The sequence below is a fragment of the Odontesthes bonariensis genome, chromosome 18, assembly GCF_027942865.1.
Source record: "Odontesthes bonariensis isolate fOdoBon6 chromosome 18, fOdoBon6.hap1, whole genome shotgun sequence".
Taxonomy (NCBI): Eukaryota; Metazoa; Chordata; class Actinopteri; order Atheriniformes; family Atherinopsidae; genus Odontesthes; species Odontesthes bonariensis.
The window spans coordinates 19,079,465-19,098,614 of record NC_134523.1 but is presented as its reverse complement, the minus strand read 5'-3'; the positions used below and the strand labels follow the sequence as shown (position 1 = coordinate 19,098,614).

The following is a 19,150-nucleotide window of genomic DNA, read 5'->3' as shown; positions in this document are numbered from 1 at the left end:
CAAGCCTATTTCCTCTCCATAGAAACTTGTTCTATTCGGGTATTAGGTTTTATTGGAATGGAATAGTGTTATTATTGACTTATTGAGGAAACATTTGCATTATATTTGCTTATATGTGGTACTGTGCAACAGTGTTGATCCACCCCTTATTTCTTTACATTTTGCCTCAAATGAGCAACACTTTAATAAAAAAAAAAATTAAAAAAAAATCCTTTAAAATATTCTCGAGCCATAATTGTCCAGACGTTCTGAAGGTCTTCCAAAGTATTTCTTTGGATAGTGGCTGCTTTAGCCATCATTCAATAGATACTCAAATAAATAATCATTCTTGATAATTGTAATTTCAATAATAAAAAATATATTAATATTTAATTCAACATTGGGTTTCTGTGTTTCTATTATAAGTGTGTGAAAAATCCTACCTTAATAACATGTGACTGCCAAAATTAGGAGTAAATCATCATCATAACCTGCAAGCTAAAATATCTTAAATATGTGTTAGTTATTGCCTACACACTGCAAGTACGGTCAAAAGTGTGTTGTTGCTGATATGACCTACAAATGCTGTGTATATTTGTTCAGAAACACTTTCCTGATGCTTCATCTCACAGGTGAATAACAGGTAACCGGCCAACACTCAAGATGGCACACAGACGAGCGCAGTTTGAGCTGTTTGTTTTTAATTCACAGATTTGTCTGATTCTCTTCACTTTGTCTCTTTTCTTACTTCGATACTTATTCAGTCAGGTAAGCAGAGTACTGATATTCATAGTTCATATGCTATTCGAGGATAGTAAACTGTCATTTCCTGGCTTCCTTGTATCGGGTATTATCTAAAAATCGTTTGATGAGATTTCACACTTAGAACATTATATAACTAATGACTGATGACAGGGACATTTCCAGATAATGTCATTTGACATATGCACAAGTTATTATACTGATATACAGGTTTAGCATGTGTTCTGTACCAGACTATACTTTTCAAAGCATATTGCACCCCAACATATACCGCCCCTTTGGTGCAGAAACTCAGCATTTAAAGATAGAATGAGACTTCTGCTTAAGGTATTGAGGCTCAGAGCGGTCTTGCCAATAATTATTTCCTTTGATAAGGTTATCTCTTGATCACAAGTTGATTATTTTGTTATCTCGAAATAAGAGAGGCTTGCTTTTGCTTGATAACAAGCCATCCATCTTGTTTTCACAAGAAATCAGCCTTTAATTTTCTCAGGATTACAACATGTTAAGAGAAAACAAGATTTGGTTCCACAAGATAATTACGGTAACCTCAAAAATAAGTGTTTCCTGTATCAACACCTGATTTCAGATAACATCATTGAAGTCATGACACTTTGGGAGGATCTACATAAGTCAAGGCATGTATGTGTAAAATGTGTGCTGCACTGAGTTCAGTAAGTTTCCATTTTTGTTGAGCACAGACAAAGGCATATGTGGACGTAGATGAGAGTTTAACCAACCCTGCTTCAGCCAGTAGCTGACCATCATGCTGTCCCGCTATTTAACGAGTTAACAGGAGAATTAACTTTACAAGACCAAACTAAGAAAATGCACTGAGTCTGAGAACATAAGCTGCTATATCTCCATATAACGACATAAATGCATCCATTATCCAAACAAAATAAACTTTATTACATCGAATTAATGAGATGTGAGAATAATGTGATCCCCGGATAATGATATATTTTTTTAAATGTGTCAAGAGGGGCCTCTCTCGGAGGTTTCACTATTGAGGTGCTACATGGAGCAGCACAAACCAAATGTTTGTTAATGCTAGCAAATCCGTTAGTTATGCTGTTCTAGTATGACCAACTACTCACGCCTTGACCTTTATGTACATTTAGGACATTTTAGAATTGTTTTCTTCTCTTGCTCGTATCGTTTGCTATGGACCTGTATGTGTGCGCGTATTGAGTAATCTAATAAAGTTAACGCTCGATACGGCACCGGAGTTTCGGTTTTATTTTGAAAACCAATGCCCGGAAGTAGTTATCAAGGTTCCTGCTCGTGGTCACGGTGGATTAAAATCGTCCGGAGTAAAGTCGTCAGCGTGCAGTTTTCAGAGATGGATAGAAGCTGTGGACAAGTGAGGGTGGTTTTAGATCGTACAGGTTAGTTTTATTTCTACTTTTGAAAATCGTTTTCTGGTATGCTTACGTCTAAAGTCGGAGCTAAGCTAACGGTAGCTAAATCGCTTGTACACAGCCTAAACTGAAGCTAGGTCCCGGCTCCAATTTGTCATTGCATACATGTTATTTGGTTACATTTTGGGAAAATAATCTTTTGTAACACCAACTAATTATTTGATTTTGCTGTGTACTATTGGATATACTTACAAACACCTAAGATATGTGAGCTGCTCCACCTTTTGAGCCAGTACATCGTCAATTATGGCACCGATATCAGCTTTGCCAGATTTAGCAAGAGAAACAAGCAGCCGGGTTTACGAAAACAAACCTAACTAAACCTAAACCAGCGACTGGAGTCTCGATCGATTGTTAATTTTTTCTTAATCGCATAGATATTTGATTTCAAACCATAGTGCCATACAATGGGGGCGCTGTCATAAAGGGGGCATCGTCGCAAATATCAGGAAATGACGCCAAAGTTTGAGCTGAAATTGGTGCTGATTTGATAAATCTGAGTTGGGTTAGATATTTCATCTTTAATGAATAGATTTTAAAAAAAAACCTTGTGCAAGAAATCATTTCATTATGATTCTAAATAAACTATTGAATAAATCTTGCAAGTAAAAATTGGACAAAATCCATTTATGATATCCTCTTGTGTCAAAACTATAAATGAATCAGTGATTATTCGAAAATTAATGTACATTTTTATTGTTTAGGACTTGTTGGGAAAACACCTGCTAAAATCGGGCCAATCTGCATTTATACCCGCATCAAATGACTCGGCAGTAGATGGGTTTTTAAATCCACTCAAGCTCAGCTTGGCACCGATGTGAACACAGCACCCAGCTGCACTCACCAATTTTCACTGAGGCTGTGGCTACAGCTCACCCTCTTCTTTACAGAAATATACATTTAGTGACCGTTATAGGAAGAGCATTGGAAATTATAAGGAAGTACAGATGATGTGATGTGTTGGATTGGACAATTACGGCTCAGTTCTCTATGGTCCTTAAAACTGTTACACTGGAAGGATGGGCGACAGCTCAGGGCTGCGTGGTTGGCCGCATCGATCTCTGAATCTTTGGACATGATCGCACATCATTCATGATTTGAAGTTACTAGAAGTGACAAAGGGTGCAAGAAACATTTCAGACACCTTGGTTAACCTGAACGAACCGAGGGGATCTTCCCCAACCGTGAGATTGTGCTTAATCAGGAAATGGTTATTATCTTCCTTCCCCCTCCCATTCCTGAAATGGTCCGACACCATAAATTTGACAAGTACGCAGCAGCATCTGTAAACAGAATTCCCTCTCTAAGTATTCTCGTGCTGCAGATCATCGCAAAACCTGAGTTGCAGAGTGCCACAGGACCGTTTAATCCGTGGAGATAATGACATTTTCAGACTAATGGAAGCCAAAACAAAATTAGGTGTTTTTTTTTTTTAAGTCTGCTATGCTCTCAAGCACAGAAATAAAAATGTTTCCTCTTTGCAGAGACAAAAAGTGTCCTAAATAAAGCCAGACACCATCGTCCATCTAAAATTATAACCAATTTACATTTAATGGGTTTTTAAGATACTTTCTTTAAATCATTGCCAGATATCAATGATTGGTCTCCTTAATAATCTAAATGCACTTTAGGAAGAAAACTGCAGTAATTTTAAGCTGCACCAACACACTTTTATTCCAGAGGTTAAATCTTTCAAGTTTCTCATTCTTTACTTATGAACTGATGCTTGACTCATTGTTTACTGCGATTTTTCTGTTTTTCATTAGGCTCGGATCCGTTGCAAACGAAGCCCGCCGTTGATCAGCTCACGAGAAGCTCCAGCTCGGACCAGCAGGAGCCACATGTTGAAGAAAATCATGAGGAACTCCGTCGTGTCCGGAGACAAACAGGAGCTGATGGAGAGGACTGCAAAGGATCAGATTCGAGTCGATGTTATGCGACTTCAGACAGAAGTGAAGACGTCGATCAAAAGTCGGACATTACGTTTCACATTTCCGTTTGCGGTGACAGAAGAGGCGAGATGCCACTGCATCGCAGCTGTGAGCCTGAGAGACCACCGAGCAGGCTGATCAGCAAGGCTGATGCCGAACCCGACATGAGTGATAGAGATTTCTGTAAGGAGACCAATGCGCTGCAGTCAGGTTTAAACACTCAAGTAAAAGAAGAAACCCCAGTCAGTGATTCGGGAGGTCCTGCCGTCAAAAATCTACTTTGTTGCTTTTTCTGTGAGACAGAATTTGCAACAGGAGGACTTCTGACGAGGCACGTGTTCATCCATACTGGAGAGAAGGTGCTCAGCTGCATTATTTGTAAGAGAACATTCAGTTTGGAGTCTGAGCTCGTAAGTCACGTGTGTGCTCGCGAGTCCTCTCGGCGTCATCAAAGTGGAACCGAAGCAGAAGCTAATGCAGGTGAACTGTTTAACTGCTCGCAGTGTGGTGAAGAATTCTCCCGACGTGAAGATTTAAATGTACACCTCAGATGTCACACGAGAGGAGACTCCTTCAAATGTTCGGTTTGTAACGCCGTTTGTAGTGACCGAGACTCATTAATTCAGCACATGAGGATCCACACGAGACAGACGCAGTTTAGCTGCTCGGTTTGTGGGAAAGACTTTGCATGGAGGAGACATCTGACGAAGCACATGGAGGTCCATAGGAAAAGGAAAAAAGTGTTCAGGTGCAGAGTCTGCGGCGCTGAATTCTGCACCTATTATGTATTGTCTAAGCATAAGCTTATTCATCAGTCATCAGAGCGTCATCACAGCCAGACTGAGGAAAACGAGGAGGACCGAGAACACATGGACCCAGCAGCTGATGGAGAGGACTATGGAGAACCCGAAGGAGTCAGGACCTCAGACCAAAGTCCACATTTACAGCCAGAGACTGATGTGGAGGCTTCGCTGCCCTTTACAGCTGGAGATGGGGAGTGTTGGAAAGAGACCAGAGAATCTCAGTCAGAATTGACCTCTGTCCAACCCGATGAAGCCCCAGAAAGCGATACAAAGGTGGACGTACAACAGCTCACATACAAAGAGGACCCGAGTCATCACTCTGTGGACCACACAGAGGTGCAGATGGAGGTGAAACTGGAGGATCCACAGATTAAAGAAGAACCAGAGGAGACTGAAATCGCCACGTTCACATTCAGTCCTGTCCTTGTGAAGACTGAAGAAGATGAAGAGAAACCTCAGTCCTCACAGCTTCATTACAGCCATACTGAGGAGAACAGAGACTCTGTGGAGGGACCAGAACCAGCAAAGAACTCAGATCCAGATTTTGGAGCAGTGTCCTTTAAAAGTGACGACAGCGTGGACAGTGATTTTTGGAAAGAGGCCCGAGGACCTCAGTCAGGTTTAAACTCTGAAACCGATTCTTGGAAAAATCCATTAAGCGGTTCTGATGACAAACCATCGGAGTCTCTGCAGCCCGAGAGCGATGACAGCGTCGACAGCGACTTTTGGAAAGATTACAAGAAACCACAGTCAACTTTAAACTCTCTGAAACATGAAGCTTCAGAAAGAGGAGTGAAATATGTAAACGACTTGAAGCCATACAGCTGTACTCTGTGCAGTAAAGCCTTTCGCTACAGCTCATATTTGAAGACGCACATGAAGCAGCACACAGAAAGGTATTTCTGTTCTGTTTGTGGTTATAAATCCACCTCCAGCTCAAATCTGAAGGTTCACATGAGGACTCACACAGGAGAGAAACCATTCAGTTGTCCAACTTGTGATAAGAAATACACAAACAAGGCAAGTATGCAGTCTCACATGACCGTCCACGCCGCAGAAAGGAAGTACAGTTGTGATGTGTGCAAGAAAAGCTTTGCTTGGTACACGGAGCTCAAATACCACCAGTGTCTCGGCGAGGCCTCGCATGAGCAAACGTATGAGGACGACGCCAACATAAATCTGAAACGTAACGTTTCGTACAGCTGAAACGACTCGTCTGCTGTCGGTTTTGGGATTATTTTCCTTCACGTTTCATTTGTTGTCGTTGTGCTTGAAAGTGCTCAGAAACTTAGCGTAAACCTGTACGGTTTATTTTAAAAGTTGTCGCTAACTTTGACAAAACATGCTTCCTACCTCTGTGCTGTTTCACGCATTGAAACAAGATAAACTTTATTGAAAAAGACTCTCTCTCAAAAATTCATTTAAAATTTAACGAAATTGTGACTGTTTGGAAAACTCTGTTTTTTCTCCTTCATGCATGTCGGGTCTTTGTTTATTGTCGCTGTTGCAAAGCGGATTAAATTTGACTTATTAAATGAGATTCTATCGAATTAAGTGTCCAAACTCTTTCTTTTTCAGGTAGCCGGTTATTGTGACATGTCATGCACGCCTCTTTTTACACTTTATCATAAAACCTTCAAGTTAGAGTTTGAGCTCGTTAATATCGGTAAATTCTTTCACTTAGATTTTTTCTGTTATGTTAAAGCTTTTGTGCTTTAAGCTCTTCAGATGCTTGTCTGAATTAGTTGGGCTTCGTGACTAAAACATTAAACTGTTACCATGATTGTGTCGTGTATGGCTGCAAGGATACACAGTTTTAATACAGTTTTTCCCCATTTTCCAGAGAGTTAAACAGCTTTGGTCAGCACATAAGAAATTTCCCCTCGTTTCCCTCAATCTTGAGCTATAACTGTAGTCATACTGTAATAAAACCAAAGCATCATCACAGAGACAGAAATTTAGTGTATTTTGTATCCATCCACAACTATCAGGACCAGAGGTACTGACAGTTTTTATGTACTAAGAGACGGGTTAAAATCATTTGGTTATTAAAATCATCCAAACGAAACCTCAGATGAGCACCAACACGTGACAGATTGTTGCATGTCATCATTTATTTAACAAAAACTAAGACAAAATGAGAGTGTGAAAAACTAAAGTATTTTACTGGATTATTTACATGTTTTCTGTTTTAAACTGTGTGTTTCTTTTTGTCTGATAAACTTTGTGACTTCGTCGTGTAAAACAAAAAACTTTGGTGATTTTTTACTGCATATCTGACTGAAATGGTGTCACTTATGCAGTAAAAATCTGGACTAGGAGGAACCACATGTTGAAGATAATCACAGGGAACTCAGAGACCAACAGAAGCTGATGGAGAGGACTGCAGAGGATCCGATACTTTGGGATAAATAAAGTATTTTTCATTAATTCATCAAATCTGAACCTGAAAAACTTATTGCTTCATTAGATTTCTTAACATCGACTCGAGACAAACATAGACTGTTTTGAAAGTTAGGAGAATTCTGGCTGAAATGCTGAACAAGAACAGCTGACTTGTTTGAGTCACGGTAGCTCTGACTATTATCAGATTTTTAACAATGTCCATGAGGGCATTTGGGTGTTTTCCAGTCAGCTTTCTCCACGTACACTCTAGCACTGAGCATTTCGCCCATACATTTCAGTGGGGGTTGTTTTTGTGATCAATTGTTGATTCTTTTTGGAAACGGTTCAACGTAAATCTGAAAATAAAAACACAAATCCATGTGTGAAGGAAAGCCTCAGTGGCAAAGTGATGCCCGTCAGAGTTAAGGATTTTCTCTTTTTAGCAGCAGTTCTTGATAAAATTGAGTGAAATTACTTTCAGAGCGACGTACAAGGTGCTTCTCAGAGTCGAGGAGGAACCCTCCGCCGCTGGAGTTTCTAGGAAGCAGCGTCATCAAATCTCGCCAAAGGACTTAGTCCTTCCTTCTCTGTCCTTCATTCAGACAGATGGATCAATGTCAGCACAATCTGCATATAAATGTAATCCAAGTTTACTTTCACTGTATTTGTTGTCAACATAAAGTTGTAAGCATAGTAATGTGCTCCATCAAAGGAAAAACGAGGACTATAAATAGACATTTCCAATATAATTTGCTGTTAGGTAACTGTGTCATATTTAACAGACTTGTTAGAACTGTTCTCTTGTGCGTGGGAATAGCATCAAAAAACAAAGTAAGACTATCCGGCATTACTATGGAGGCTGTGGTAGAGAAATAAATAACAGACTAAACTAACACCAGACATAAAAACAAAGAAAATACAAATAACAGTAATTCACAACAGCAAACCACACACAGGAAAATACTCTCCCATATAATCCGACCCTTTAGTACAGCCTAATGTCTCAAACAAACAACAAAAAAGGCCAAATTAATCGGTCGGCCAAGAAAACTGTAAAACTAAAAGTGGGAAAATCAGTGGTTAGCAGTTAGGCTGTTTTGTGATCCTCACCAAACATGAGTCAAATCAACAGACAAAGGCTGCTCAAACACTGCTCTCGGGTATGTCAAGTCAAGAAGGAAGACCCAAGTGCCCCCCTTGGGTTGTATATGACAACCTGAGGAAGAATAGAGAAGCCAGGAGCTTTGTACAAAGGAGGCTTACCTTTATACCTGCAGGTCCGACAAAGCCACCGGAGACCAGCACTGCATCCGAACAGTCATCAAGAGCTGCCCCAGGCATCAGTTTGACTCCCACACTCCAGCAAAGAGGGTCGGAAAGGAAGGTCCTTTATAAATTTAGCCGGTTCATGAACAACTTCTATTCTTTCATGTTTCACTGTGGTTGTAAAATATGCTCAGAAACTGGATGAGATTGTGTTTACTCGTCTTTTCTTTTGGCCACTCTCACTCCTTCATCTGGTGCTGCTCCAGGTTGCCTTTGCTGGTTCTTCCTCTCACCTGCTGCTCCCAGGTGGGCCTGATTTATAATCTTCCTTCCCCCGCCCATTCCTGTAAAGGACTAATCTGTGCATTTCCTGTGTATCTTCCTGCTACAAAGGGGACGTGAGGATGAGGTTTGTGTCTCTCCGTGGAGAATTTGTCAGTTTGTGATGGCATTGTGTTATTTTGTAGTTTTGTTTCAAACCCACAAATAAAGTAACTGTAATAATAAATGATGTGCTGCATTCCTCCTGTCTGCACACAGAGAACTGTTTCTTAAACTGGGTTTGGACAGGTATCAGTCTGGGCCAAGACTTTCCACAGTCAGTACATAACTCACACAAAAACATACTGATGCACACTTAATATTTTAAGCATAGACTTGGTCAAATCTACACAATTGTTCCTTCTGGTCCAAATCTCTGTCCCCGTTTTTTTTATCTTTCACTTTGTTAAATAAAATGCATCTAGTAAAGACTGAATTTGCTGACTTCTTTGACCCTAATTTATGAGAAATTACAATTAAATTAAAGAATTAAAGAAGCAGCCGCCACAGCCAGTTATGAGGCTGTGGTTGTGTTACCACGACAACCGAAATGAGCATCAGATTTTAGCATCCTTTCATCTTCATGTGATAACATCAGCTAAATACAAAAGCCCAGAGAGGGAACTGAAAAAGAAGTCTGATAGGAATTATTTTCTCACCTCTGTTATAGGACCTTAATTTTATCTTTTCATCGATTGATCTCAATCAAGTTGGGACAGTTTGTAAAATGTTAACTTTGTAAAGAAAAAATACAGTAATTTACTTTTATTTAATTTAAGCCAGTATAAAGCAGAGATTATTCAAGTTTGTTTAGTCAATGTCTTTTTATGGGTTATTTTGGTTTATATGCATACATTTCTGCCTTTCAGACCTAAGAGTTTTAGGGTAAGTAATCAGATAAAATAATAATAATAATAATAATAATGATGTTCACACAGGTTATGTCATCAGGTGATTGTAACCATGATTTTGTCCAAAAGCGGCATCTGTGAAAGACTCTGGGGAGCAAAGAGGGCGAGAAGTTCGCCAGTTTGTCAACAAATGTGTATAAAAATGATTGAACCAGAGTCCAAAAGAAGAAGTTAAACTTCAATATTCTATCTTGAGTGGAGGGTTATAACCAAACTCTTGCATTTATTCAAAATAAGTGCCAAATAGGGGTGATGCGAGTCAGATAAACAAGTGAAACACAACTACTTTCCCTGGACTCGCGGAGCTCTGCTGACTCTGAGCTGCATCGTCTGTCTCACCCTCCATGTCACCACCAGCGTCCTCCATTTGGTGGCAGCAGAACCAGACGACAGGTCAGTGACTTTAAGGCATTTTGATGCTCCTGCCTCCAGCGCTTCCTTTTTGTCTCACAGCTTTTCAGCACCACCTTTTACGTTTCAACATTCAGTGCGAATTACAGAAGCACGAGAAAATCACCTACCAATAGATTTTAAACCACATTAGGTTTTCTTCCTTACTCTAAACCTACAATCAGTAGTTTACCGGTCCAGTTTTGTCCCCATGGCCAGTCCACCGATCAGATAGGCAAGGCAAGGCATCTTTATTTATATAGCGCATTTCATACCACAGGCAACTCAAAGTGCTCCACCCCCCTGATAACCCTGCACTGGGTGACATGAATAAAGACAATGGATGGATGGTAGCATGTATGACACTGACAAATAACTGGATGCTAAAGTTTATTGGGACATTCCTCTGAAAAAAACTACTTAGTTTACATTCTATAACAAAATGATACACATACAATTAATTAAAAAAAAGAATAAATAAGCACCAACCGTTTAAAGCTTCAGAAATATACAGTATGTCGACATGTCCAATCATTTAAATATGATTTGCATATTTAAGTAGTGGAGTGGACAGGGAGGAGTCGGGTGCTCCGACATGTGCGCTCAATTCCACGTTGATTGGGATGTACAAACGAAATGTGCTTGGATTGATGCGTGCGCACAGATTCATACATCCGGATATTTTTGTACGTTGGAGGGCATTTGGGTTTGAGTGTACGCCATGTTTCAGTAGGAAATCCACGCAAGTCTTTGTACATGAGGCCCCGGTTTTTAACTGAATCCTGGTTTTTATTTGAGGTTGTAAGTCAACTTTTCTTACTTTATTCCAATAGCTACACCAAACATGTTTGTTTTAACCTTGTTAGAAATCAGATGAATAGACTGTGCTACTGGGTCAGTCCAAACCTGCCTTGCAGGGATTCTACAGGGTTCTTTGTCAACTGCGCTAGATTGGTTGATATTTAAATTGCTTCAATCCAATTGGTTCATCAACTACAGCTCTAATTAAACATCCCTTAGTAGACTGTTTACGAAAATACATGATCCAACTAGATGGGCCAACAAATTGTCTTGATAGAATTGAATCAGTTTACAGAATATAACACATAAAAATGGTTTACTTTATCAGTGGAGACAGATCAACAAAAGGAAGAATCTTAGCTTGTCTTATGAGCACCTGCTCCTAAATCTGTTCCTGGCTGGTTTTGACCTGCCACAGTCCGCTGAGTGAGGATGCAGATGTGGAAACTGAAGATGACGATGCCTGGTACATCTGCACATGTGCATCTCCCTTCCTCCGTCAGAGGACCCCTCTGAAACCTTCACTAATAAGACTCATAAAATACATTTTTGGTGTATTTACACTGTAGTTAAAATCATACAAAGTATTTTTTATCATCCTAAACATCCTAAAATGAGGCTGCCAATTGGCAGCAAAGCATTCTGGGCCAGTGGTGTGAGATGCCTGTGCTTGACACTGTTGGAATGATTGAATAGATTTTGCTCACGTTTAATAAGATATCGTTACATTGCCCCATTGTGCTGCTTTTGGTTGTAGTTTGGAGTCGAAAGGCAACAAGAAAGAACAAGAAAAAGGGACAAAGGCTTTGTGGGTGAAGGGCGGGTTTCTGAAAAAAATTGGACTGTATTATTGAAGTGCCTTGAGATGACAATTGTTGTGATTTGGCGCTATAAAAATAGCTCACTAGTTCTGCTGGTTATAAAAGATTAAATCCAAATGCCATGCCTACAATACAAGGCAAGAGAGATGCCAGTCTTCTTCTTTCTGATTTAATATTTTTCTTTTGATTTACCCCCCCCCCCCCATCTCTCTCTCTCTCTTTCTCAGAGGCCATAAAACAAGGCGTCACAAGTCGTTAAACAGTGTGATATTACCATTCGCCCACCAGCTGATCCTTGGGCATAAGGGTTTCTTTTATGCGACTGATTTAATACTCCACCTCTATTTTTTGTTTTATACTCTGATAAGTGACTGCAAATATCCCAACAAATATTTCTCCTGATCCTTCTCCTTTACCGGGCCTTTAATTTGCATGTACATCGATATTTTAGTAAAATGCCACGTATATCACATCTGTACAGCTAAAGCCTTTACCATTGTGAAACACCAAAGGAGCCAAATCAGTTGAGGTTCATTTTAAACAGTTATTATACCAGGATATTAATTAAGATGGTGACACATATGCAACATGAAAAATTTGATATTTCCTTAGAGAGCTACGGTACCACAACAATCTCACATTGGTGCAGCTATTCTGCTGAGTGACAGACACGCTGATGGTCTTGCATGTGATGCTTCCTTGTAAACTTTTTTGGACAGAAGCTGCAGGTGAATCTTTTCTCTCCCGTGTGGATTCTCATGTGAACCTTCAGGTCGGATTTAAAGCCGAATGTTTTGCTGCACTCCGAGCAGCTGAAGGGTTTGTCTCCCGTGTGAGTGGTCAAGTGGTATTTCAGACTCAAGCTGTAAGAGAAAGTTTTACCACAAACTGAACAGCTGAAAGGTTTCTCCCCCGAGTGAGTTCTCAGGTGTTTTCTCAGATTTCCCCTGTGGCCAAATCTTTTTCCACATTCAGAGCAGCTAAAGGGTTTCTCTCCGCTGTGCGTCCTCAGGTGGTTTGTCAGCATCGTCTTGTCATTAAAAGTTCGGTCACACTCGGAGCAACTGAACGGGCACTTTCCTGAGTGACTACTCAGATGCTTGATGAGATTCCCACTGTGAATGTACTTCTTCCCACACTTGGGACAGCTGAATGTTTTCTGATCATTGTCATATGTTTCAACTGTTTCTAAATCCGGGAGTGAATTCCCAGACGATTTGGATCCTCCAAAGAGGACTGAAGGGCAGACGCGTTGATGTCTTTTCATGTGATGCTGCCACGTAAATTTTTTGTGACAAAAGCTGCAGCTGAACGGTTTCTCTCCTGTGTGGATTCTCATGTGAGCCTTCAGGTCTGCGATGCGGCCGAATGTTTTACTGCACTCTGTGCAGCTGAAGGGTTTTTCTCCTGTGTGAGTCTTCAGGTGTTGTTTCACGTGTCCACGGCGGCCAAATCGTCTCCCACACTCAGAACAGCTGAAAGGCTTCTTAAATTCGTCACCTGATGTGTCAGCTGCAGGTGGTTTATTAGTTTTAACAGAGTTTAAACCAAACCGAGCCTCACTGCTCTCCTCCCAGTCTCCATCACTAACATCTGTCTCTGAAGACTCTGAAGTTTCACCTTCTGGCTCCAAACACTGAACTGGACCCGATTCTGGTCCTCCAAAAGAGTTTCTGTCCTCTTCTGTCGGGCCGTGATGAAGCTGTGAGGACTGAAGTTTCTCTTCATTATCTTCACTCTTTACAGGGAAAAGACAGAAGGATAACTTGGTGATATCAGCCTCCTCCTCTTCCTCTTTAATTCCTGGGTTCTGCTGGTCCAGGCTGGAGCTTCTCTCCTGCATCTCATCTTCACCAACGATCACTTTTAGGACACCAGGAGGTAAACCTGAAACACCAACATAAATAATGACCTCATTTGTCTCATAGTGACTTTTCAACCTTGTCTAATTTCTACAAAGCACTTTACGTGTTTCTCTATCACACGTTAACTCATCCTTATTATATATTTACATTGTATATGCAGTATGCAGCATTTATCCACTACAGTCACACACTGATGAACATATCGAGGGCAATGAGGGTGCCGTGCCCAGGGACACTTTGACATGTGGCCCCAATGAGGATCAAATCAGCGACCTTCTGGTTGGAAAATGACCGCTCTGCCAGCTGAGCAAAGGATGGAGGTTTTTACTTTAGTCTGATGCAAAATGACAAATCATTTCTATTTTGCTCTCAGGGATTAAAAGATTACAATGTTTTAGGACTGTCAGATAAACTGAAACTAGCATAAAAGATAATACCGAATATGTATTTAAATATCATTATCAATCATTTAATGCAGTTCTCTTGTTAGACGATGGTGACGTCTGTCACTCATCTTCTGATGCAAGAGGGTTCTTTTCTGAAGAGTCTTTGACTATAAAATGTTTCTGTCCTTTTCCACTGACCACACTGCACCCTCAGGTGGCTTGTTAAACACTGGTTCAACTTCTTGTGCATGAGTTTGATCCCCCCTGACATCCAGTTTCCATCTGAGAGTGGTCAGAACTTGTAACTGAATTCCTGGATGCATTTCTCTTGCTCTTACTGTACTGGTCATCCTCCATCTCATCAATATTATCCCCTAATAACAAGACCCATACTCGCTTCATACCGATCCATCCACCTTCAACACATCCCACCAGTGTTTCATCTGCGAGGGCACTCTAAAGAAGTTCGTCATGATACAGTCTCATGCACATAAGAGGGACAGTACAGGCTGTAATTCTGCCAAAACAAGGTGGTTGTAATTTAAGTAGGTTTCAAGTGTGACCCACAGCTGCCGCTTTCATTTCAATCAAAACAAATTACACAATATGTTGAACCAGTGAGTTGTTTTAGCACCTTTGACAGCCTCTTTTTTTGCTGCATATCCAACAAACTAACTCTGCATTGACTTAAAACCAATAGATGCACACTCTGATGCCTTGCTGTTTGACTTTGGAGCAATGAGGTGCTGTCTTACCTTATCGTAACTAAATAAATCCATCGGATAGATGTCAACAATAGCTCACTGAAGAGCGGTTGGTTGAATTAAAGAAGCCACAAAATGAACACTCCATGGACATAGAATATTTTAAACTGAAAATATTTGTACAATTGTGTTATGCCAACATTTCAGCTTGAAAAATGGACTTGTCATATGTGCTTTGTGGTGAGAATATGAATTGGTTGGATCATTTCCTCATAAATGGAGTGTGCGAAGCAAAAAACAGGGGTGATAGTGAAAAAAAATCCTGAGCCTGAACTTTTTTTTTCCTGTTCCAACGGGGTGGGGGGGCGTACAACATACTGCATATGTGACGTAACGTAGGCATAATTTTGACACATTATTCAAACATTTAATAGTCTGTGTATGACCATTATTGTCAAGTGACACATTTTAGATAATGTTTTCATTTTTGCCTTATGTCTATAGTGTTATTCACGAAAACACAGATCATTTCCATCTTGGTATAGCACTTAAAGGAGAACTCCGGGGCATTTGAAGCGCATTTCCATTGCTAGAGGTTGTCAAATACTGATAGTAGGACACAGACAGGTGCAAATCTGCGCTCCCTGTGTGGAGATTGCGCTGTTTGCGCAGCCTGTCATGCGAGGCTAATACATGGTGGCTAGGGGCAAGCGCTAACCCTTCCACGTAAAACAACAACTTGCACACTGCAGAAACGTCACACCACCTTATAAACCATCCGACAATAAAGTCACAAGCCTTACCATCAAAACCATATGCATGGTTCTCACATTACTGGCATTGGGACGTTACAAAACAACTTTATAAACAGCATGTAACTCACCGGTTAGTTGTACGCTCGCGCATGTGAAAGCCCAAAAGCTTTCACATGCGCAACAATACATGCCCAGTAATATTGTTGTAATGTTTTAAATACTTGAACCCAGTTTTTCTAGAGAAGATAATTGTTTTGTATATGGGATTATCGTCCATCGACTCTTTTGGGCTTTCACATGTGCGAGCGTACAACTAACCGGTGAGTTACATGCTGTTTATAAAGTTGTTTTGTAACGTCCCCATGCCAGTAATGTGAGAACCATGCATATGGTTTTGATGGTAAGGCTTGTGACTTTATTGTCGGATGGTTTATAAAGTGGTGTGACGTTTCTGCAGTGTGCAAGTTGTTGTTTTACGTGGAAGGGTTAGCGCTTGTCCCTAGCCACCACGTATTAGCCTCGCATGACAGGCTGAGCGAACAGCGCGATCTCCACACAGGGAGCGCAGATTTGCACCTGTCTGTGTCCTACTATCAGTATTTGACAACCTCTAGCAATGGAAATGCGCTTCAAATGCCCCAGAGTTCTCCTTTAAGATTGACTGAAAGAAACTGGCCATGTTTGATTCTAGCTGTAAAAACGAATACCAGCGTATGCGGTTAAAAAAGGCAGTCTAGGCTTGTGATGTTGCAGTATAGCTAGAAATTGAGGTGGGTATTGAACTACAATGCAACATTTCAACACCAGCATGCATTTCTGAAAACATGGTGCATGTTGAACTTGATTTAACTCAAAGCTGCATACCCAGCAGTCATACCAAGACAGGTCAGTAGGGGGCAATACTGGTCCAAAGTACAGTAACTACACTCTGTCTAAAATAGAGGAGGTGATTACCAATTAATTAAGCAACACTTTTTAATGAAATAACATACCTTTGTTTATAGACGACTATTGTGTAACAAATATTACACAGTGGTTGCGTTTACAAGATGGTGTTAATTCAGAATTATATGCTAATTTTTAATTCAGAATTATATGCTCATTTTTAATTCGGAATTAACGTTCATGTAAACACTTTCAGAACCGGAATTAAGTTTATTTGGAATTAAACTTTAATTCCACTTTAACAACAATTCCGGTCGTTCCACGCATGCTCGTTGGGCACGCGATGACGCAAGACCCAGCGACACACTTCCAGGCAAAAAACATGGCGGACCTCAGTGCCATTTCTTACATGATAGTTTTTGCTTAATTTAAAGAGCCTAAGTGACTATAAATGTTGTGAATACCGTATATTGATATAAAAATGCACCACGAACTAATGTAGCACAAGAAAGTTACTCCAAATTATCATTCGACCACTTGATTTTCTAAGCTAGCCAGGTAAGCTAACCGGGTTAGCATGTTTACTTCCAGACCAGGGAGGCTGGTCCAGGGTACTTACCCCGGCTGGGGACACTAATAACTAGTTTTTTTCCAACTAACATGCCCGCCCTGGAACGCACTCAGAGCCCATGAGTCAGAGCCATCTATGGCTCTGCCATGAGCATGCCGCTCAATGTCCCTTATTGGCCAAGACAAACAAGACCCGCCCCCGTCCTATTTCTGAATGGATGGAAGGCTTGCATTGAGCTTTAAATGGTCTGCACACGTCAAACGCAGGGGAAAAAAAGGCTTTTCGCAAGTTTTTTTTAATTTTTTAATTTTTAATTTTTAATTTAATTTCAATTTATTTATTTATTTTTTAACAGAGCCACGCTACGCCGGATTTCCGGCGCGGCGCCGGAACGCTATCACCCCTGAAAAAATAGACCTATCCATTGCATCAATATGATAACAAGCGAACTGGAAGATTTCTAAAAACACAACAGAATGAGAAAATATACAATTTGGAGAAAACGACAAAAGCTTAAATTCTACATAATACAAATTTGATGCTGCTTATTAAAACGCTCCAGAGGAAGCAGAGCTATTATTCTGGTGTATAACTAATAAGATCAGCCTTAAATTTCTTAATTAATTTCCAATAAATAACGTGTATCATGTTCAATTTCTAATGTTGATGACATCAGAATCAGAATCAAGCAAGTTAAAGTCGATTTTGTTGGAAAACAGCTGTGTAATGTAATCTTGAATTAACTTTTTATACATTTTTTCTTTTCTTTTCTTTTTATGTCGCATCAAGATACAAAATATCTTCTTCCAGGGAGCTCTGCTCAAGAAGTCAGCACAAAACAAAACCTCAAGTAAAAGTTTGACTTAAAAGATCATTTAAGATGTTAGTACAATAAAGATGACGTTTGTTGTATTTGTTTCGCTGCGGATCGTGACGCACAGACGTAAAGCTGCGACGTACTGCGGTAGCCAGTGAGGTTTGAACGTGCAAAAGTTACCAAAAGAACATCACGGCTGCGTGTATGCACAAAATAATTTCCTCTCTTGTTTAAATTTATGAGTCTGACTACAATATCTGAGGCCGTTCAATTGGGAAAATGACATAAACCATAAGGAGGAGTTTGTGTTTCATGCTGCGTTAGCTTAGCAACGTCCCCACAGCAAGGACCCTATTTCCGGCAGCTGGATGAACACATACCTTCTCTTCTCGGCTCCATTTCTGCTTTCAGGTCCACATTTGGAGATTCGCAATATCGTTCAGTGTCTGCTCTGCCAGTCTATGGAAATATTTTTGCCGATTTCTGAATCCAGTTGTGCTTCAATCTACTAACGAAGCTCAAAGTGAAGGATAGCGACCACTTCCGGCATACCGGTATGTTTCTAAATAAAAGCCTCACAAAAAAAAGTCACACTAGCTAGAATTCGAAGAGATATTACCGGAAAAAGGCGTAATAGGGTCAAATAATTTGATAATTGTGTGTAATTATGAACAATAAAAGCTTAAATTATTTATTGGTTGGGGTTAAGGATTAAATGAGAAATGAAATGTTAAATAATTTTCATTTCAACTCCCATGTTAAACACATGAGAACGTGAGACACGGAATTAAAACCATTTGATTGGGAATAGTGCATGTAAAGATTCAAATAAATAGGGTTGATATTGAAAGGGTCAATTAAACCCGATTTCTTCGTGGTAATAATGGACTTAGATGGAATACACTTATTAAATATATTCATTTTAAAGTATCGAGAAGTATTGCAGTATAAGCAAAGGAGGTATAAGACTGCACATCCCTGCATATTCTCTCACCTCATCTAAGCTATTGTGCAGACGTCCAGGCCAATAACTACAAAAAAAGTAGTTAGGTTCATTTACAATGAGGGTTAAAGGGATCCTACAAATTTACTGTTCTTGCAGCTTGAAATTTCCAGATCCAGTGAAATTCCAAACAGCACAAATTTTGTTCAGAACAAAAAATAAGAAATTACCTAGAAATATCCAAAGCATTTTTCTGTAAAGGACCGAAGTTACAATTCAAGGGGTGTTAGCAACTTAAAAAGTTTTAATGTGCTTATTACTAGGAAAAGAGTTGCGTCCAAAACATAAAGCAGTTCAGAATGAGGTATAAAGATGTGGTCTTCATGAAATCTAAAGAAAAGGAAGATGTTTGAATTTCTGTGAATAATCT

The 19,150-nt window shown here is 40.0% G+C and overlaps 2 protein-coding genes across 2 annotated transcripts; one reads left to right on the top strand and one right to left on the bottom strand.

Moving 5' to 3' along the window:
• Positions 1-2,029: 2,029 nt before the first annotated feature.
• Positions 2,030-6,480, top strand: LOC142367156 (uncharacterized). Its single transcript, XM_075449104.1, has 2 exons — positions 2,030-2,132; positions 3,932-6,480. Exons 1-2 carry the CDS (start codon positions 2,087-2,089, stop codon positions 6,103-6,105), a joined length of 2,220 nt encoding a protein of 739 aa, XP_075305219.1. The 5' UTR covers positions 2,030-2,086; the 3' UTR covers positions 6,106-6,480.
• Positions 6,481-10,582: 4,102 nt separating this feature from the next.
• LOC142367168 (uncharacterized) lies at positions 10,583-18,324 on the bottom strand. The gene is made up of 2 exons (XM_075449116.1): positions 18,158-18,324; positions 10,583-13,681 (listed from the first exon to the last, which is right to left on the bottom strand). Exons 1-2 carry the CDS (start codon positions 18,174-18,176, stop codon positions 12,444-12,446), a joined length of 1,257 nt encoding a protein of 418 aa, XP_075305231.1. The 5' UTR covers positions 18,177-18,324; the 3' UTR covers positions 10,583-12,443.
• Between the last annotated feature and the right edge of the window lie 826 nt (positions 18,325-19,150).